Raw genomic sequence first — 22,837 nt, forward strand, 5'->3', positions numbered from 1 at the left:
AGTTGTGTGATGAATTAATAAAGAATGCATGAATGTGAAGTAACAATGACTTTATTGCCTCTGCAAGCGGTGCTCGAAAGGGGGAGGGGAGAGTGGTTAGTTTACAGGGAAGTAGAGTGAACCGGGGCGGGGGGGGAGGGCGGAGGGTTCATCAAGGAGAAACAAACAGAAGTTTCACACCGTAGCCTGGCCAGTCACAAAACTCGTTTTCAAAGCTTCTCTGATGCGCACCGCACCCTGCTGTACTCTTCTAACCGCCCTGGTGTCTGGCTGCGCGTAATCAGCGGCCAGGCGATTTGCCTCAACCTCCCACCCCACCATAAATGTCTCCCCCTTACTCACAGATATTGTGGAGCGCACAGCAAGCCGCAATAACAATTGGAATATTGGCTTCGCTGAGGTCTATCCGAGTCAGTAAACTGCGCCAGCGCGCTTTTAAACGTCCAAATGCACATTCCACCACCATTCGGCACTTGCTCAGCCTATAGTTGAACAGGTCCTGACTACTGTCCAGGCTGCCTGTGTACGGCTTCATGAGCCATGGCATTAAGGGGTAGGCTGGGTCCCCAAGGATCACGATAGGCATTTCAACCTCCCCAACGGTTATTTTCTGGTCCGGGAAGAAAGTCCCTTCCTCCAGCTTTTTAAACAGACCAGAGTTCCTGAAGACGCGAGCATCATGTACCTTTCCCGGCCATCCCACGTTGATGTTAGTGAAACGTCCCTTGTGATCTGCCAGGGCTTGCAGCAGCATTGAAAAGTACCCCTTGCGGTTTATGTGCTCGGTGGCTTGGTGCTCCGGTGCCAAGATAGGGATATGGGTTCCGTCTATCGCCCCACCACAGTTTGGGAATCCCATTGCAGTAAAGCCATCCACTATGACCTGCACGTTTCCCAGAGTCACTACCCTTGATATCAGCAGGTCTTTGATTGCGTTGGCTACTTGGATCACAGCAGCCCCCACAGTAGATTTGCCCACTCCAAATTGATTCCCGACTGACCGGTAGCTGTCTGGCGTTGCAAGCTTCCACAGGGCTATCGCCATTCGCTTCTCAACTGTGAGGGCTGCTCTCATCCTGGTATTCTGGCGCTTCAGGGCAGGGGAAAGCAAGTCACAAAGTTCCATGAAAGTGCCCTTACACGTGCGAAAGTTTCGCAGCCACTGGGAATCGTCCCACACCTGCAACACGATGCGGTCCCACCAGTCTGTGCTTGTTTCCCAGGCCCAGAATCGGCGTTCCACGGCATGAACCTGCCCCAGTAACACCATGATCTGCACATTGTTGGGGCCTGTACTTTGTGAGAGGTCTATGTCCATGTCAATTTCCTCATCACTCTCGTCACCGCGCTGCAATCGCCTCCTCGCCTGGTTTTGCTTTGGCATGTTCTGGCTCTGCATATACTCCAGGACAATGCGCATGGTGTTCATAGTGCTCATAATTGCCGCGGTGATCTGAGCGGGCTCCATGATCCCAGTGCTATGGCGTCTGGGCTGAAAAAAGGCGCAAAACTATTGTCTGACGGAGGGAGGGAGGGAGGGGCGAGTGACGACATGGCTTACAGGTACAGGGAATTAAAATCAACAAAGGTGGCTGTGCATCAGGGAGAATCACAAACAACTGTCACACAGAATGGCCCCCCCAAAGATTGAACTCAAAACCCTGGGTTTAGCAGGCCGTTGATTTCACGGAGGGAGGGGGAAGCAAATGAATACAGAACAAATCTGGTCCATCTATTTTTTACATCTTAAGCTGGCAGCAGACGGTGCAGCATGACTGATAGCCATCGGCATCTTCTGGGTGCTTGGCAGAAAATGTTGTACTACGACTGCTAGCCATCGTCGTCAAGACGGTTCAATAGGACTGCCAGCAGGACTGAGTCTCCAGGAGACAAAACAGGTCTGCCCAGGTGCCTCTGATCGAACTCACTGAGGAATACGACGACGATGGATACCAGTCATACTGCACCGTCTACTGCCAAAAGGCAATTAGCTGCTGCTGTGTAGCAATGCAGTACCACGTCTGCCGGCACCCAGATGACATATGGTGACGGTGAGCTGAGCTGAGCGGGCTCCATGCTTGCCGTGGTATGTTGTCTGCACAGGTAACCCAGGTAAAAAGGCGCGAATCGATTGTCTGCCGTTGCTCTGACGGAGGGGGAGGGGCCTGACGACATGTACCCAGAACCCCCCGCGACACTGTTTTTGCATCATCAGGCATTGGGATCTCAACCCAGAATTCCAATGGGCAGCGGAGACTGCGGGAACTGTGGGATAGCTACCCATAGTGCAACGCTCCGGAAGTCGACGCTAGCCTCGGTACTGTGGACGCGGTCCGCCGACTTAATGCACTTAGAGCATTTTATGTGGGGACACACACAATCGACTGTATAAAACCGATTTCTATAAATTCGACCTAATTTCGTAGTGTAGACATACCCTAAGCTCTGCCCCTCAGTCTAAAACACAGACTTCACCAGAACCGAAACCACAAACCTGATGTTTTTCATGTTCCTTTTCTATCAGAGGAGAGTTATTTTAGGGAAATTACAAAGGACAGTTTTGTTCTATTTTGGAATCATTGAAGTTAAAGAGAGATTTCTAGAATTATGGCTATTAGTCCACAGCTAAGGGATAAGAAGAAATTTACAAATTGAAGACTATAGAAGATAGACTATTAAGGCTATTCTTCCGAGACAGTCTAAAGATGCTGCTGATTTTACTTCTGAAAAAAAAGCAGCTGTGGTACAACAGTTCAAGAATATAGTAGGCATAGACTTCTGAGTACTGTAGGTTCTGATAGCTTGAGGCTTGACTCATGAGCATTAGGTAAGATAACTTGCAGTTGAAGGTGTCCTCTAGGGTTTGAAATGTAGTATCTCTCGTCATAAGGTTATCCTTTTATGGTGTAAGGTATTTATTTATCTGTATTATGGTAGCACCAAAAACAGAATTGCACTCTGGTTCCCAACTTCAGTGATGTCCATTACAACATCTCTTTATTACACTTTAACACAATACGGACTTTTCTTGACATGCAAAAAGGGTGTACTTTTTCAGTTGTGTTAGCCCAGTCAAATTAGTTTAAACACAGTTGAAAAGCCCCATTGAGATGTAGGCTGACACATTTGAAGTCATGTTAGCTAGATATGTTTTAACTTAGTGAGAAGCCTAGGCTACAACACGGCCACCTAACACAACTTGAGACATGTTAACCTGCATTTTAACAGGACTTCTCAGTTTTATTAAGCTAATTCAGCTGAGCTCATGTGACTGAAATACATACCCTTTTGCCCATTAAGGTATTCTCCTAGTTGACTTGTAATGAATGAACAGAATGAAGAGGTTTCTCAATGGATATTGCATTTTGAGACTGAAACTCATTTGAAATGTTTTCTTTAAAATTTTACTGCTAAAGTCATTGAAAAAGTTGTATAACTGCAGGGAATTATACCATCTTTTTATTTTGGACCTTCATACTTCAGTAGATAGCAGACTCCAGTGTGATGTTTGGAGTTTCATTTTTATTGGATTGTAAACTCCTCAAGGCAAAAAATGCATTCTCCCATACATCTGTCTGGCACCTATTTTGGGTGGTATTGTGATAATATAGGTAATGAAAAACTAGATAAATTATAGAGAAAAACATCCTTAAGGAAAACAGTATAATGGCTGCAGAGGCATTACTATACTGCAATATTACTAGGTCCAAAATAGGTTTCAGTACCAAAACATTTTGGATTTTGAGGCATAAATGTTTAGATGGAAGGGTAGTATAGAGGTATGGTCTTTACTTGAACTTGAATGCGTGTCCACTTATCTTTGTACCTAATTAATTCAGTTAATTCACGTCTAGTTCTGTTGATGTAATCCTGGACACTTCTTTTCAGTAATGTTGCAGTAAAGGCTAAAGAATGGCATAGGGCAAGCAAATGCCATGTAAGCATTTGTCACTAAACCTCCATGCAGAACTACAGCACTATTATTATGGGACTGATTCCCTTAGCAGAAATTGCCAATATTGTGACAGTTTTGTGCATGGGCCATCAAACAGCTGTCATGTCACTTGCCAGCTAATGCTGGTTTGTAGTTATACTTTCCGAGTTGACCATGCACAATGAGTGGCTGAGTATAGAACTTTGACCAGTTTGATAGTTAATTTCAATATAATTACTGATGTATATCAAAAAGAACTCTTATAATTCTTTTTTCCCCACCTCTGTTTTGTGTATATACAATTAGTGGTTTATTATGATTTTTGGTTGATGTTGGTTGGTTGGTGTGCTTCCATTTCTCTACATCCCCAAAATAACTTTTGTTTACAAACAGTCTCCATAAGAAATAAATGTTATTTCAAGACATGTAACAGATTTTCTTGTTTCTTTTAGGCATTGATTTTAAAGTAAAAACAATAACATTTAATGATACAACAGTGAAACTTCAAATATGGTAAGTTATAATTTGTCCCACAAATGAAAGCCAACTAAATTATAGAACTGTACACTGTGCAAAATCTTGTCCAGCTTTGATTATTTGTCCTCCTACAGTGTAGTGATCATATTAAAACTTGCATTAGGGTGAAGAGGCCATGTTTAGAACAACTAGTACATGTTTTTTAAAAAACAGTTATCTTAGAAACATTTAACAGCAGTGAACTTGGAAATATAAAATTTGTTTTTATGACATGCTTATTACACACTATTTATTATTAATTATTTATCATGACAGTATTTTTATTACATTATGAAAATGGCAACACTCTTCCAAGCTCTCACTTTTGTAGCTTGTATCACTTTGAATAAGGTTGTTATAAGACAAGTCTCCTGTGTTTCATCAAGAAGTATCAGATGTGAAACAGCATGAAGGTATCTAAGAAGCCAACTCAAAGAGTTCCTCTTATACAAGCATTCAGGTCTTGAGCAGTTCAAGCAAACAACACACGTTACAACAAAGCTTAAACTTGTTCTTCATAATCATTTAAAAAACAATACTAGCTGCCTGTTTAATTTTAAAAACAGCAAAAAATATCCACCTCCCTTTCCATTTCTTATAAGGAGTCTTGAAGTTTAAATCTCCTCAGTGTGATAGATGTGCTTGCTTTGATCTGCTTAGCTCTTGGAAGTCCAGGGGCTCTGGGCTGCTGGTCCCGTGCTGCCCAGGGTCCCTAGGCACAGCTCTGTCCGCCATTAGGGAATTTTTTCCCGAGAACCCCCTGTAACATTTCGCGAACCCCCAGGGATTCACGAACCCCAGTTTGGGAACCACTGCTCTATCATAATCTAGACAGCTCTGGAGGCCTTTCTAAATTACAGCCGCCTCCCCAGGAAGCTATATGGGCCATAGTGCTGACTGGAATCTCTGCAGCCTGCATATCATGGCTCCAGCACCAACTTAAACCTCCCACCCCAGCCTGCCCCCAACATTCTCCCTTTGGCAGGTCTTACAAAGGGGTGCTTAGAAAACTACATTACGTCTGTCTTCTAAAGTGTCTGTGCTGGGGAAATTGTCCCCCAGCCTGATCCAATCATTTTAGAGCAGCTTTACACCACTTTACCCAGCGCAAAGGGGCAAGGGCAAGAGTGAAAACCTCACCCATAGGGTTTTAGCTATTGGTGTAGCTACCCTAATCTAGCCACACTGATGCTGAAATGCTGCTCTTCTGCAGCTTACCCCAAAGTACGCTTCTGTAGTAGAAGTCATAGTTTATTCCAGTGCAAACATTCTATACTAAGGGTTGTACAAATGCAGCTACATAAGTTTAATTACACTGTGGTTAAAAATTTAATGTAGGCAAAACCTATTTTTAAGTATATTTATTTATTTAAGTATAGGCTCTAGAATAGTCAGCAATATTAACATAAATGCCCCAAATAGTTTGCCAGCTCTTCCCCTGCAGAATGGCATGTATTCTACCACCTCTACCGTAGTTCCCCCTCCTCTCTCAGAAAACAGCTCAAAATTGGGGCTGTATTCTTTAAGTTGCACTGAAAAAAACATATCCATACTCTTTCAATGTATGCAGTACCAAGTGACTCCTTTCTGGTGTATTTCAGGGATACTGCTGGTCAGGAACAATTCCATACAATTAGTACTAGTTATTTTCGTGGAGCACGTGGCTTTGTTCTGGTCTATGACATAACAAACTCAGACAGTTTTCGAGGTATAACAAGCTGGATGAAAGATATACACGAGGTAAGAAAACCTAACTGCAGTTGATATTTTGCTCAGGGTAGCTAACATCTTTATTTCCTGAGTTACTGCACTTAATATGTTTTAATAAATACATGAAAATTGTTATTACAGCTCCAGTTAAATACCTCTTGCCTGAGCTTATTCCATTCTGGCCTTGCTTGCAGTATACCATTGTTGTAATAGATTCATAGTACTTAGAGATGAAAAAAACAAGTAGGACATCCAGACCATCTGTTTATCAATGCCAAATTGTTTTCTGCAGTTATTTCCCCCCGTCTTTTGTCAAGTCTAGTTTTAAATATTTCAAGTTATGGAGCTTCCATCACCAAAGGGAAGGCTTCATGATCTAATTAGCTTTGTATCAGGAAGATCACCCCATTGTTCCTAGTTACTCCTAGTTACCTCATCCCAGGTATCAAACTAAACAGTTCCTCTCCATTTTTCTTGATAATGCCTTTTTTGTGTGTGTATACTGCTATGTTCCCTTTGGATGCTTATTCAAACTATTCATATTTATCTTGTTTAATCTTTCCTCATAAAGTTCTAGCTCCTTACATTAGATTGACAGTGAAAAACAAAAATATTCCATTTAAAATATTTTCTAGGAATGTGAACAGGGTGATCGTTGTTGCAGATCAGCCTAGAAACAGCCAATTAGTGAGTTTCATAATTGAAGAACAGGAATAATAAACACTTAATCCAACTCTAGTATGCCGTCAATTTATGGAGTGTCTTGGGTAAAATATATTGGGTCATTCATTGTAAAATATGTGTTTTTAAGCAATAACTGTTAAAACACAGGGCATTTTGTGATAATTAATTACTGACTGGGAGAAGAGGTCCCTCCTGTGCCAGGGCTGTAGCCCAAATGAGTCATTAATCCCCAGTAAATGCTTAGTGCCAAGGTTGTTGTTGCTACTGTAAGTTAAAAATGTGCAGGAGTGTGCAGGCAAAACCAAAGTGCAGATTTCATTAAATATGTAATGCAATTTCACTTGGTAAGTACAAGGTATTGTTAGAGAACTCCTGTGTTGCATGTTAGCCAGTCAAATCGGAGTGTTGAGACAATTAAAACATCCACCTTACAATTTTATTTATTTATTTTCTTTATATTCACATAATACAGATTCTAAAAGCACCTATGCATTGCTCTATGCCCTTTTTACAAATATTAAAAATCACAATCCATGTAAATTACCATATTCAGTAACTTGGCCTCAATCAAAACTAACCAATCAGTATATTAATATATCACATTATAAGTGATATTGTGTTTGTACTCCACTTATACTAACAATGTACTAAGTATGTATTGTCTTTAGTACAGAATTTATTATTACTGTTCAAGTGAGTTCAAGACATACAAGAACTTTAATATTTAGACTATTTTAACATTCAAATCTAAAGGTAACTTAATACTCTGACAGTACATGCAAAGCTGAATAGAGATAGTCTCAAGGAAGACTACCAAAAGTTTAATTTACAAAGTCAATACAGGTGGGGCTACATCAGAACTGTAGAGCACCTATTAACAGCATGTTTATTGCAGGAAAATGACTTCAAAAACTGAAATCTTTTTTTAGAAGTTTCATAGAATTGCAGACAAAACTGAATTTAGTACAATATTCCTTTCTTCTGTTGATTCGGAAGATAATTTACAGGCTTCAGAGGTTGTGTGTAACTCTTCAGAAAGACTGAGAATTCCCTATACCTATATAAATAAATTATCATATGAAAAGTAATAACCATGCCCAAAATCCACTCGAGGAAACTTACCCGCTCCCCTTACCTACCTGAATGCCTTGAACAGGATTCACAGTGGGTACCCCAAATGGAATCTGAACCAGCATAACCTCTGTACATGGACACAATGGCCCAGAGACTCACCTGTGTTAGGATTGCTTTGTATCAGGCTAGCGTCAGAAAGTGGCTCTGAAAACAGCATAACCAACCATGAAAGATGATCTCAGTTTAGGGGGATTCTGTGGTGGCATAAGAGTTGTCATAATGGCTCCTATGACATCCACCTTCTCTGCAGTCATTGTAAAGAAAATGACTTGGAGAAAAGGCTGTGGTCAGAGCTTCCCCAAGCCGTAGTGATCTTAGATTTTTGCAGTAGTCCCTTGGGGTCGTTAGCAGGTGTCCCAAATTACATCAGCATTTAGGCTACACTAATTTACACCAGAAGCATGACCCTGCACCCAGCAGAATATGGAATGTAATAGGTATAATGAATGGGAGAGAGAGGCTCCTAGGGATGGGATCCACAAAAGCCAGAATGATAAAGGCAGGGACCCAGCTAATCTAATCATGGAGTTTGGCATCTAAGGGCAGGTCTACACTACCGCATAAATCAATCTAATTTAAGTCGCTCAGGGGTGTGAAAAAGCCCCCCCTCACCGAGCATTGCAAGTTTCGCGTTCTCCACATCGCTTTGTCAGTGGGTGATGCTCTTCCATCAACATGGCTTCCGCTTCTTGCTGAGATGTAGTAATTATGCCGACGGGAGAGCGCTCTCCCCTCGGCATTGCGGGTCTTCACCAGATGCACCATAGGAGTGCAGCTGCATCAGTGTGCTGATGTAGACTTGTCCAGAGTCTACGTTGCAGGGAGGTGCCTATCTCTCTTTGCAATCCACAACCAGGAGCCCCGTCTTCTGGAGCCAGGTGGCTTAGGTGCCAACTCATTCTTGCAAGAATGAATTAGCACCTGCCTAACTCCACACAAAGTGGCTGCTGAGAGGAAAAGGAGGAGGAGCAGGACCTCTCTCATAGCATTTTTCCAAATGGTGAGGGTACTCACCTGGGATGCGCGAGTCCTCCGGTTTGAGTACTTCCACACTCTGATGGGATGAAAGGAGTTGAAGAGGGATCTGCCGGCTCTCGGGTGAGTGTCCTAACCACTGGCCTATTAAGTGATTCTCACTTTTTTTCTGGCCTGATTACTATTTAATTATTCAATTGTTTAATTACAGTGGCCTGAGATTTTGGAGCGTCAGTGAGGTGATTCTTTGGAACATCCAGGCTTAACTGATTAATTTTATATAAGAAAAGGAGGTGTTTGTGTCACCACCAGCATCCTGCTGCCGATGAGATGGAGCTCATTCTAGGGCAGACATGGGCAAACTACAGCCTGCGGGCCACATTCGGCCCACGGGCCTATCCTGCCCGGCTCCTGAGCTCCCAGCTGGGGAGCCTAGTCCCCGGCCCCTCCCCCGCTGTCCCCCCTGCCAGGGCCGGCTCCAGGTTTTCTGCCGCCCCAAGCGGCGCAAAAAAAAAAAAAAAAAAAGCTGCGGCAGCGCAATCGCACCGCTCCACTCTTCGGCGGCAGTTCGGCGGCGAGTCCTTCACTCCCTCTCTTCCTCTTCGGCGGCACTTTGGCGGCAGCTCAAAGAGGAAGAGAGGGACTGAAGGACTCGCCGCCAAACTCCCGCTGAAAATCCGGACGTGCCGCCCCAATAGTGGGCGGAGTGCCGCCCCTTGGTATTGGCAGGGGCGGCTCTATGTTTTTTGCCGCCCCAAGCACGGCAGTCAGGCGGCCTTCAGCGGCATGCCTGCGGATGGTCCGCAGTCACGCGGATTCGGCGACGTTTCTGCGGGTGATCTGCCGGTCCCTCGGCTTTGGCATACCCGCTGCCGAATTGCCGCCAAAACCGCGGGACCGGCGGACCTCCCGCAGGCACGCCGCCGAAGGCCTCCTGACTGCCGCCCTCACAGCGACTGGCAGGCCGCCCCCCGTGGCTTGCTGCCCCAGGCACGTGCTTGCTGTGCTGGTGCCTGGAGCCGCCCCTGGCCGCTGCACAGGCTGCGCTCTGGCCTGCTGCTCCCGCTGGTAAGGGGGCGGGAGCGGGGGGGTTGGGTAAGGGAGTGGGGGGGTTCTTGGGGGCAGTCAGGGAGGAGGGGGTGGTTGGATGGGGCGGAGGTTCTGGGGGGGCGGTCAGGGGATGGGGAACAGGGAGGGTTGGGAGTGGGAGTCCCAGGGGGCCTGTCAGGGGGCGGGGATGTGGATGGGGTCGGGAGGGCAGTCGGAACAGGGAGCAGGAGGGGTTGGATAAGGGGGTGGGATCCCGGGGAGCAGTTAGGGGCGGGGGGTCCCAGGAGGGGGTGGTCAGGTGATGAGGAGCAGGGGGGGTTGGATGGGGGTGGGAGTCCCGGGGGGGCTGTCAGGGGGCAGGGGTCCCGGGAGGGGCCAGTCAGGGGACAAGGAGCAGGGAGGATTGGAATTGGTTGGGGGCTCTGAGGGGGGCAGTCGGGGGCAGGAAGTGGGAGGGGGTGGATAGGGGAAGGGGGCCAGGCTGTTTGGGGAGGCACATCCTTCCCTACCTGGCCCTCCATACAATTGTGCAACCTCGATGTGGCCCTCGGGCCAAAAAGTTAGCCCACCCCGTGCTAGGGTCTTTGCATACCATTTAAAAAAAATGTCAGGGGACAGTTCTTGAAAAGGTTGTGTGCATTAGTTAGTTTTAGCATGTGTACAGCTCTTTTATAAACAGTAATTAAGGCTACATCTACTCTGTGAGCTCGGGGAATGATTCCCCTGCTCATGCACACATACTCATGCTAGTTCTCATAGAGCTAGCCTGTGTATAAATAGCAGCATAGCTGTGGTAACACAGGCACCAGCAGAAGAGGCATGGCTGAGCCATGCCAAGCACATGCCCCTGGTTTCAGGCAAGTTTGTATTTGGCACAACTCAGCCTTGCCTCCGCTGCTGTTACTAGTGGCATCATGACTAGTCTGCTATCTATACCTGTGCTAGCTCAATGAGAGCTAGTGCGAGTATGTGTACCCGAGCAGGGCAATCACACCATTAGCTTGTATTGTAAACATAGGCTAATTGTCCCAACACCCCTGTGATGTAATCTCTCTGTAAAATGCTTACTTTGGTGCATAGTCTTGTCTCCTAGACCACTCTGATTTGTGTTACTGAGCTGCTCTCCCTTGTGGTTATATTGTAATGACTGCGGAACTGATGAGTTGGCTCCTAAGGAAATTGTGGGTAGAGTTGTTTGGGGATTTTTCAACAAACCTTTTTCTTGCCAAAAAATGCCGATTTGTTGAAACTGAAACTGTTTTCAAACCAGGGTTGGTTTCAATGAATCTCCTGACTTGAATTATGCTTGGATAAAAAAAAGTTCTGAAATTGTTGTGACATTTTTGAACAGAAAGTTTCACTTCTTAGAGTCAAAACAACTTTGATTTTGAATTTTAGTAAATTTAAATTAAAGAAAAGTTTTAAAAGGTTTTAAAAAAGAAAAAAAGTTCAAAATCTAAATGAAATGTTCTTCAAGTAGTGTCCATACAGGTGCTCCATTCTAGGTGTGTGAGCGCCCCTCTGTGCCTTTGATTGGAGATTTCTCATAGCAGTGTCCATTTAGCCCGCACACGCATGCTAGTCAGTCTTGTGCCCCAGGCTGTTGTTATACAGCATTGTGCGGGCAAACCGCCATCAGTTCCTTCTCAACTGCTCAGCCTGAGATGGAGCTCTGACAGTTGTCCTTGAAAGAATGTGCCTGTGGCTTGCCAGATAGAGAACCTCCCTCTAAAACGTTGAGGTCATTGGTATCTTGAGCTTCACCAGCTCTTCAATCAGGTACTTCTGAGGCTGTTGGTTCCTCAGGTGCCAAGGGCACAGCTAGACCTCAAGGCGGCAAAGCCATGGGCCTGGAGAGACCATAGGTACTGTTATCAGACTGGGGTGGCAAGAAGAGCTTTTCCCTGTACCAAAAAAGCCCACTCGGGTACTGACCGCGCTTCCCTTGGAGCACACAAGAGCTTTGGTACCGTCAGTGACTGTGCTTCCCTCCAAGTGCCCAAAGCCTACTGTGACAGACCCAGACCAGTGGGGTACAGGAGTTTGGTAGAGGGCAAATATACTGGTTACTGGATGAGTAGTTTTCTGTTCCCTGAGTGACCAGAGCAGGGGCTGCACTAGAGTAATCAGGAACCTGCTAGAACCAGTTAAGGCAGGCAGGCTAATTAGGACACCTGGAGCCAATTAAGAAGAAGCTGCTAGAATCAATTAAGGCAGGCTAATCAGGGCACCTGGGTTTTAAAAAGGAGCTCACTTCAGTTTGTGGTGCGAGTGTGAGGAGCTGGGAGCAAGAGGCGCAAGGAGCTGAGAGTCAGAGGGTGTGCTGCTGGAGGACTGAGGAGCACAAGCATTATCAGACACCAGGAGGAAGGTCCTGTGGTGAGAATAAGGAAGGTGTTTGGAGGAGGCCATGGGGAAGTAGCCCAGGGAGTTGTAGCTGTCATGCAGCTGGTACAGGAGGTACTATAGACAGCTGCAGTCCACAGGGCCCCGGGCTGGAACCCGGAGTAGAGGGCGGGCCCGGGTTCCCCCCAAACCTCCCAATTGACCTGGACTGTGGGTTCTTCCAGAGGGGAAGGACTCTGGGCTGTTCCCCAACCCACATGGTGAATCTCTGAGGCAAGAAAATCCGCCAATAAGCGCAGGACCCACCAAGATAGAGGAGGAACTTTGTCACACTACATATTGATAACCCTCATGGTACCGCAGGAATTCCAATTTCCCCAGGACCTGGCTGTATTTGAGACACCCGATTCTCCGCTACTCAGCGCCGAGATGCTGTCAGTACCGAGAACATCCAGATCGCCTGAACTTCACCCAGTACCAGGCACTCCACCATTCCTGAGTGAACTTGAGGAAGAGGATTCTGATGAAGACCTCGCCTCGGTCTCTTACGTGTCAGTTCAGGGTTCTCCTCCTCACTCCTATGGAGGTCCCTTCCCAGAAGCCTCCGTTGAAGCTGCAACTGTTTGCAGCCCATGATTACCACCAATGCCTCACTCATATGAACATCCTTGGGTGCCACCTCCTATGCTTTATGCACCTCCTCCCTGGCCATGTTGGAACCCCTGGGCAACTTATCACCAACAGTTTTCCAGAGTGTCAAGTGTCACCTGCCATAGAGAGGAGCAACCTTCATCACCTACAGGAGGCTAGAGTTGTTGAAGGGATGTCTCCTATGACTAATATCTCCTCTTCCCCTCAGGATGAAGCAGTCATGCCTCCTTCTCTATCCCTGGGGGATGATTTTAAACATTTCCAGGACCTGGTCTAGAGACTCTCAGACTCCCTACAGATTCCCCTCAAGGAGGTGACAGAGCCTTATCTTAAGCTGCCCAGCATCCTCCACTCACTGTCATCAGCCCCCATAGCCCTGCCTGTTAATGAAGCTCTGCTGGACCCAGTGAAGATCACCTGGCACACTGTAATATCTATTCTGTCTATATGCAAAAGAGTGGATAAAAAGCATTACGCCCTCGCAAAGGACTCAGAATTTTAATTTTCCCATCCCTCACCTAACTTCTTGGTAGTTGACGCAGTGAATGAACATTGTAGGCAGCACCATGCTAAAACCAGGCCTCATGACAGAAACCACAAGTGTCTGGATCTACTGGGGAGGAAGTCTTATTCCTCAGTCTCCCTACGGTTTAGAATTGCCAATTTTCAGGCATTGATGGCAAAGTACAACCAGATGAATTATATCAAGCTGACGTCTTTCATGAACCTTTTGCCGACAGAACACAGGGAACCATTCCAGGCAATTATTGTAGAGGGTCAGCTATTTGCCTGGACAACCCAAAAGCCTCCCTTGACACTGCTGCTACCGCCTCCTGTTCGATCGCTACATTGGTGGTAATTAGAAGAGTTTCCTGGCTCCAACTCTCTAAATTCCCAAAAGAGGTCCAGAGTACAGCAGAGGACTTTGGTTTTGATGGGTCTAAGTTGTTCACAGATAGCATGGACGAGTCTCTGTGAACATTGAAGGCCTCTATCGCTACCTTGCGTTCTCTTGGTATTTATATTATGTGACGGGGTCAGGCCAGATGGCTACAGGAGAGTGTTCCTATTGGGAACCAGGAAGTGGGCGGGCTACAGGAGAGTGTTAGAAGGCAGATATATTAGTCCCAGATTAAGTAGATCCCTTTTCCCTGGGTAAAGTAACAGAGACAGTTCCAGAAGAAGCAGGAACTTGCTGGAACCACTTAAGGCAGGCAGGCTAATTAGCTGACACCTGCAGCCAATTAAGAAGAAACTGCTAGAATCTATTAGGACAGACTGGCTAATCAAGGCACCTGAGTTTAAAAAGGACCTCACTTCAGTTTGTGGTGTGCATGCGAGGAGCTGGGAGCAAGAGGCACTAGGAGCTGAGAGTGAGAAACTGTACTGCTGGAGGACTGAGGAGTACAAGCATTATCAGACACCAGGAGAAAGGTCCTGTGGTGAGGATAAAGAAGGTGTTGGGAGGAGGCCATGGGGAAGTAGCCCAGGGAGTTGTAGCTGTCGCGCAGCTGTTCCAGGAGGCACTCTAGACAGCTACAGTCCACAGGGCCCTGGGCTGCAACCCGGAGTAGAGGGCGGGCCCGGGTTCCCCCCAAACCTCCCAACTCCTGATCAGACACAGGAGGAGTTGACCTGGACTGTGGGTTCCACCAGAGGAGAAGGTCTCTGGGCTGTTCCCCAACCCACATGGTGGATCAGCAGAGACTGCGGGAATTGTTCGCCTTCCTTTTCCCCACGCTAGCCGGTGATGAGGTTATCTGAGTAAAACAGCAGATTTGAGCCACAAAAGTGGCCAAACTGAGGGCTGCCGTGAATCTCTGAGGCGAGCAAATCCGCCAATAAGCGCAGGACCCACCAAGGTAGAGGAGGAACTTTGTCACAACACCCACCTAGAAGAGAAAACTCAGCAAGTCTCAAAGAGCCCAGAGAGCCCGCCATGTCCAATTCCTTACCTCCCAGAGAGCCTATGAGTCACACCACAAGAGGCAGAGATCTCAGAGAAGGAAACCGTCCTCTTCTCAGCCTCTTGCCTCACACCTGTCCACCTCCAAGCAGCAATTTTGACAGGTTGGTTAAGGGCCTGAATTGCCATCCTCATCCTCTTCAGCTGCACCTATTCACCAGCCTTCCTCTCTTTGGCGACCGCTTTCACCACTTCAGGTGAGCCTGGGAGTCGATCACTACAGACAAATGGGCTTTGGAGATCATCTCCACAAACTACATGATCCACTTTACTTCACTCCCACCAACGAACCCCCCCTTTCCCATCCCTCTTCAGGGTCCCCTCTCATAAGAGCATGCTTTGTCAAGAAATAGACACTCTTAAGTTTGGGAGCTATAGAACCAGTCCCCATGCGGCACAGAGGAAAGGGGTTTTATTCAAGATACTTCCTGGTACCAATAAAGAGTGGAGGTTAGAGACCCACCCTAGACCTGAGACTACTCCACACCTGTGTGAAGGCACAGAAATTCAAAATGATGACACTTGCAGCGATAATTCCATCACTAGAACAAGGGGATTGGTTCTCAGCCCTCGACCTTCAAGATGCATAGTTCCACATCGCTGTCCACCCATCCTACAAACAATTCCTATGTTTCATGGTTGGCCATGACTATTTTCAATACCAAGTGCTCCCCTTTGGCCTGTCATATGCCCTAATGGTCTTCTTGAAGGTCAAATTGGTAGTAGCTGCACAGCTCTGCAGGAAAGGTATCTTAGTATTCCCTTGCCTGGACGACTGGTTGCTGAAAGGCCACTCCTTGGAACTGATGTCTCTGGAAACTTCTGAAGCCATAGATCTCTTCTTCGAATTGGGCCTGCAATTGAACATACAAAAATCCACCTTGATACCTGTGCAAAACTTAGATTTCATAAGGACACATTTTGATTCAGTAACAGCAAGCACCTAACTTCCGCTACACAGATTTGTGGCTCTTTCCAATATAGCAAACACAATTCAGCTCAGCCCCCAAATCACAGTCAAGAACTGTGTTCAATTACTGCGACACATGGCAGCCCCACCTTCATTACAGAATATGCCAGACTTTGAATATGCTACCTTAAAGGGTGGCTCAGAATTGTCTATTCACCAACCAGACACAATTTAAATCTGCTTCTTTCCGTACGTACCTCTGTAAAACAATCCCTCAACTGGTGGAAAGACCATCACAATGTGTGTACAAGAGTCCTATTTCCCCCAGCGGTCATCATAATGATGGATACCCCTCTGCTAGGGTGAGGAGCTCATCTAGACACTTACACGATCCAGGGCAAGTGGACGTCAACCTCCTGGATGCTAGACATCAAGCTCTTGGAACTCAGAGTAGTCAGATACGCCTGTCTCCGATTCCTACCGCTAATCAGGGGCAAACACCTAAAGATTATGAAGACAATGTCATTCATGTTGTACATCAATCGCCAAAGAGGAACAGGATCCCCCTCCCTTTGCACCAAGGCTGTCAGGCTTTGTAATTGGTTCATATGCAACCAGATCGCCAACACAGCAGTCTATCTCCCAGGGGTTCAGAGCATGACTGCAGATGTACTCAGCAGACACTTCTCCCAAGACCACAATTGGGAAGTAGACCTCCACATATTTCGTTAATGAGGCACCCCTCAGGTAGACTTGTTCACCACAGAGTCAAACAAGAAATGCAACCACTCCTCCTTGAGGGGTGGATTGGTTCACCAATCCCTAGGGGATGCTTTTCACCTTCAGTGGTCATCAGCCCCACTGTATGCATTCCCAGTGACTCCCCTGATAGCCGAAGTTATGCTCAAAATAAAGGAAGACAGAGCCAGAGTCATCCTAATAGTTCTGGCCCTGGCCCAAACAAACATGGCTTCCTTACCAGTTACAGCTGGCTGTTTGCTGTCCAATAACTCTTCACACAGCTCTCCATCTTCTCTCCCAGGAGGGTGGGAAGATTTTTCATCCCAAACTCACGGTTCTTCATCTCAAAGTATGGTTGGTTGATGGCTTAGATCAGGATTAGAGACAGCCTGCTCAGGAGATGTAAAAAGAGAACTATTACACAACAAGAAACTATGTGTACTATTTGGTACACATAGTTTCAAAAATGGATACAGTTTGCCAGCTGGCATGGCTGCAGACAGATTCCACCAATGACCACGTCACTTTTGGATATACTGGAATACACCGTAACTCTGAAAATCTCTGGTCTATCGATGAGCTCCATAAGGGTCCACCTGGCAGCCGTCACGGCTTTCCGGGTTATTCCATCTTTGCCCACCTGACCACAATGAGATTTCTCAGAGGGCTGGGAAACCTCTATCCACCAGTCCAACCTACTTCAGTATGGGACCTGAACCTGGTCCTTAAATGCCTCCCAAGATAGCCAGAGGTTTGAAGGGCGATCTGCTCACTGCTATATTTGTCAATGAAGATGGCATTCCTGATAGCCATCTTGTCGGCACGACGGGTTGGAGAAATAGGGGCCTGATGGCATACTCCCCCTTCACGGGTGTTCTTTAAAGACAAAGTCATTCTGTGGCCACACCCCAAATTCTTACCTAAGGTTTCTTCCGAGTTCCATCTCAGTCAGCCCATTCACCTGCCTATCTTCCACCCCAAACCACATCCATATTGCCAGGAGGCACTGCTGCACGCCCGGGATGTCAGGAGAGCCCTGGCCTTCTATCTAGTAGACAGAACAAAGCCCTTCAGAAAGATCCACAAGTTTTTGTCTCGCTATTAGATAGGTCAAAAGGATCAGTTGTCTCTAGACATAGGCTTTCTAAGTGGTTATTAAGCTGCATTAACTCTTGTCACCAGTCTTGCAATATTCAGCCACTTTCGGATATACGCACTGATTCTACAAGATCCATTGCGTCTTTTACTACCTTCCTCAAGAACATTCTGATTATCGAAATCTTATAAAGCCGCTACTTGGGCATCTGTACGTTCATTCACCGAACACTATGTGATAATACATGACTCCGCCTCTACTACTGTCTTTGGCTCAGCTGTACTTTCCGCCATACAGGACTTGACTCTGAAGCCTCCTCTGCCTTAGAGGGTACTGCTTGGTAGTCACCTAGAGTGGGGCACCCGTAGGGACGCTACTTGACGAAGAAGAAACAGTTACTCACCCTGTGCAGAAAATGTGGTTCTTCGAGATGTGTGTCCCTATGGGTGCTTCACTGTCTGAGCTCCTTCCCCTCTGCTTTGGAGTTCTTTGCCATAGAGCTTCGTAGTAGAGAAAGAACTCTTCCACGGTTCGCCCATGCTGTGCTATATAACAACAGTGTGGGGCAGGAGACTGACTAACACGCATGCACGGGCGAAACAGACACTGCTATAAGAAATCTCCATTCAAAGTCACAGGAGAGCTCTAGCTCACCTAGAGTGGAGCACTTGTGGGGACACACATCTTGAAGAACCATTGTTATTGCACAGTGTGAGTAACTTCTTTCAGTTGACCCAAACTGAATTTTTTGTTTGTTTGTTTGGTTGGTTCATTAACATTTTCATGGTCCTGATTTGGGATGGGAAACATTTTCAAAATTTCAAAAAAAAAAAAAATTCAGAATGCACAAACCATTTCCTGCCCAGCCCTACTTGTGGCTGCAGTAGCTTCATCAGTGGCCACTTCAGCAGTAGCACATTCACAGCTGCTAATTAGTTAGGGGTCCATTTCCCTCCCCCCACCCCCATCTCCCAAACGTTAGGGACTTCTGGCTATGGGTTTTTCAAAGGGATATTCCTGGGTAACTGTAGGAAAGGCCATGAATATCCTGAATTTTAGGAAAAATCAGAGGGCCATAGTCTGTGCAGGTGTAAATCAGCATAGCACTACTGATGCAGATTTTCACTAGCTAAGGATCTGGCTACAGTCAGATTTCAGCCTTAGCAATTCGTAGTGATTTTCATTTCCAAAACTATCATCTACATAACCAACTTTAAAAAAAAAAAAAAAAAAGGGGAAGGTAGAAATTCAGCTTAACATCTAGTTTCCCAAAATGAAGGTGTGGCCAGTGACTATCAGCTTTTTCAGACTTCCAAAAAGAGCTATAATATTTGCAAAGCACTTTGAGATCCTTGGTAGAAAGATGCTATAAAAATGTAAACTTTTTATTAAATTAGCATATAATTAGAAATAATAGATTTCTGAAAGAGCCATTGTCTTAAGCCTTTTTAGTTGTTACTTACGATTTGAAGCTGTTTTGAAAGAACATTCCTATGGCAAGGATATTTATACTTTTTGTATGTACAGAAATTAATTCATTTAAATCATGAATACCATATTTTTACACAATAAGTATTAACATTTCCTTTTGACCTTTTACTTCAAAGTAAAGTCAAATGTCATTAAAAATTTTAGATACATAAAATCTCTCAAATAAAATAAGTTGATTATGTGATGTGTTTAAATTGTCTATTTACTATATCCTATTTTAGGGACTGATGTATGTTATTTTATGTAGAAAACCATTGACCTTAATGAGTAAAGCTCCAGTGCATTCTGAAACAGCCAGCATTTTGGTCTATTAATCCAGATTAGATTGATTCATTATTTTAGATCTGTACTTTGTACTCTTATGATGAGCTTACTTCATTTTAATACAACATTATCTTGAACATCATCTGCAGTTATGAAATGAGATTAGCTGACTCTAAAATGAGAGTGGATTTAAAAAAATGAAATGGTGTACCCTAGTAATAAATAATTGTGCCTCATGCCATACTTTTCAAATGAAGCAACTTAGTTGTAAAAAGTGCAGATATACTAAAAATAATGATTCTATGATCTTTCAATGAATAAAGATTCTTTTTTGCATTTCTCTGAAGGGGTGTGTGTGTGTGTTGGAGGAACGGGTTGGATGTATATTCCTTTTGGGACTTGTACACACTAGCCCTCACTTCGGTATAATTTAAGTCACACAGAGGTGTGAAAAAAACACCCCTCTGAGCAATGTAAGTTACACCGCCCTAAGCACCATTGTGGATAGTGCTATGGGGAGGAGGGATAGCTCAGTGGTTTGAGCATTGGACTGCTAAACCCAGGGTTGTGAGTTCAATCCTTGAGGGGGCCATTTAGGGAACTGGGGTAAAAAACTGTCTGGGGGTTGGTCCTGCTTTGAGCAGGGGGTTGGACTAGATGACCTCCTGAGGTCCCTTCCAACCCTGATATTCTATGATTCTATGTCAGCAGGAGAGATCTGGGAGGTGGAGTAATTATGCTGATGGCAGAGCTCTCTCCCGTCAGCATAGAGTGTCTATACTAGCAGCGCTACATCGGTACAGCTGTGCTGCTGTAGCGATTCTAGTGTAGACTAGTCCTTAGAGTTTGTCGAAGGTCTCAGGAGTGATGGGTCTACAATAGACTGAAGTGTTTCTGTTTATCTATATATGTTAATCGTATTGGCTGTAGCAAAACAAACTTCCCTAATTTTGACCTACTTAGACCACCTCTGGAGATGGAAGGGCAACTCATTCTCCATGCCCATTCATTCCCTGGCCTCTTTTGATACTGACAAGCATTTTACTCAGTTGCAGTTATGATGGTGGTGTGTGATGGTAGTGTTTTGTAATCTGGATGCCGGTGCACTAGGAGCTGGACTGAAGCCATCATTCAAGTCACAAAAAGTGGTTTTAAATGTCTATAAATATTGCTTATTTCAGAACACGTGACAGTTGGCAAGTTCCAGGTTCTGTTGCTGAACTTCTCACTTTCCTTTTCACCATTTCAGACATGCACAGTTATGATGGCCTGGCCTAAAAGAATGATAATGTAAAGTATCAAAGTATGTAATTTTGCTGGATTAGCAGGAAAACTGACTGTAGACAAAGGATAGTAGGCTTGATCTTGCTCCTTTTGAGGTTGATGAGGTTTTGCTATTTACCTTAGTAAGAGTAGGATGAGACTATAGTTGCTTTTCTTAGAAGGTTTTGGAATAATCTAACTTTTATCAAGGTGAGGTTGGACATTTTGGGCACAGTGCTCCCATCTGATGTTCAAGAATGGAAGGTAGAGAGGGTACCAGGCGCCTCTTGTCTCACCCCGTGGGCTCAGGCAATATGACAGCTCTTTCCATAGTACGCACGAGTGCTAGAAGGTAGACCTAACTAATGTGCCAGCATCACATTCCTCTAAGGCAGTGTTTCCCAAACTTGGGACGCCGCTTGTTTAGGGAAAGCCCCCGGCGGTCCGGGCCGGTTTGTTTACCTGCCACGTCCGCAGGTTCGGCCGATCGCGTCTCCCACTGCCCGCGGTTCACTGCTCCAGGCCAATGGGAGCTGCTGGAAGCGGCGCAGGTCAAGGGCCACCGCTTCCAGCAGCTCCCATTGGCCTGGAGCAGTGAACCGCGGCCAGTGGGAGCCGCGATTGGCCAGACCTGCGGACGTGGCAGGTAAACAAACCGGCCCACCCCGCCGGGGGCTTTCCCTAAACAAGCGGCGTCCCAAGTTTGGGAAACACTGCTCTAAGGGGACTTGAGTTAGGGGCATTTCCTGCCTCCCAAATCATCAGCATCAAGCATTCATCAGAAGATGGAGGCTATATACCTTGTATCTTTTCAAAGGATCAGAAAATTATACTCTACTCCATCACATGCTCACATTCTGCCACTCTGCATTACTCTACATTGTGATGTCCTGTCCTTGTCAGTGGGATCCTTGTAGCTCTCTAGGGAGCATCTCTATTTATCCTTGAAAAGGTCGGGGCAAAGATTAACACTTTATTGCAAAGAAATAAAATGCTGAAGGTTAGAATGAAAAAAGGGGTGTGTATTTCGTTTTTTAAACTTCATGATGATACATGTTAATATTGTTTCTCTTCTTTTGTTATTAGAAAGCAGATGACGAGGTGGATATAGTATTGTTGGGTAACAAGTGTGATAAGGAGACAGAACGTGTAATTCCAAAGGATAGAGGAGAAAAGGTAGGCATTGATCACTGGTGTTTTCTCCTAGCCCTGCAGAGTATTTTGGCATTTGAATGTGAACTCTGACCTTAAAAACTAAAATGTTCCTGAGTCCAAATATTTTGTTATGAATTGCTGCGAAAGAATACTTCTTTAATATATTAGCAGAATATGGCCAATAACTTTACTAGTTGCTATCTTTAGAACACTGATTATTATAAAAGTTTAACTTTAAAACATTTTTATTGTATACTTTCTAGCATAACACCTGAAAACTCTTTTATTTCAGAGTTAGACTTTAAAAATAGTTTGGAGTCTGCATTTTCAGGTTATTGTTTTTAAGTGGGATGTTAAAATACAATACTTATTTCATTCCATGGCATTTTTCTAAAACATGATATATCTGTAATCTTCGTCAACAGTATCTATGACTCTTGCATTGCTGTCTTTAAGGCATGATTTTCATTGTCTTGTTCACAAGACCACAAGCAACAGAAAGTCTGGAGTTGCGTTACTCTATTGTACCCCTTTGAGTCTATGAAATAAAAATATCACTTCCTTAACAATATCACTTAGTATCAATCAATGAGAGGAAAAATAGGCCCAACGACTGCAAATTTGGGTATGCAGAGGTCTTTTAGGGGGTACATCAACTCATCCACATATATGCCCAGTTTTACAACAGGCTACGTAAAAAGCACTAGCGAAGTCAGTACAAACTAAAATTTCATATAGACAATGACTTGTTTATACTGCTCTATATACTATACACTGAAATGTAAGTACAATATTTGTATTCCAATTGATTTATTTTATAATTATATGGTAAAAATGAGAAAGTAAGGAAACTTTTTCAGTAACAGTGTGCTTGTGACACTTACTATATTTTTCTGTTTGATTTGGTAAGCAAGTAGATTTGAAGTGAGATGAAACTTGGGGGTACGCAAA

General features: G+C 45.0%; 1 protein-coding gene across 1 annotated transcript in view; it reads left to right on the forward strand.

Annotated features, from left to right (window-relative positions):
• Window positions 1-22,837, forward strand: part of LOC135875172 (ras-related protein Rab-10-like) — a 53,491-nt gene that overhangs the window by 12,083 nt on the left and 18,571 nt on the right. Inside the window, exons 2-4 of the mRNA XM_065400165.1 lie at window positions 4,387-4,447; window positions 6,052-6,190; window positions 21,818-21,907. Of these exons, the coding sequence (XP_065256237.1) occupies window positions 4,387-4,447; window positions 6,052-6,190; window positions 21,818-21,907 (290 nt within the window). The remainder of the gene's footprint in view (window positions 1-4,386; window positions 4,448-6,051; window positions 6,191-21,817; window positions 21,908-22,837) is intronic.

Source organism: Emys orbicularis, chromosome 2 (genome assembly GCF_028017835.1).
Source record: "Emys orbicularis isolate rEmyOrb1 chromosome 2, rEmyOrb1.hap1, whole genome shotgun sequence".
Classification (NCBI taxonomy): Eukaryota; Metazoa; Chordata; order Testudines; family Emydidae; genus Emys; species Emys orbicularis.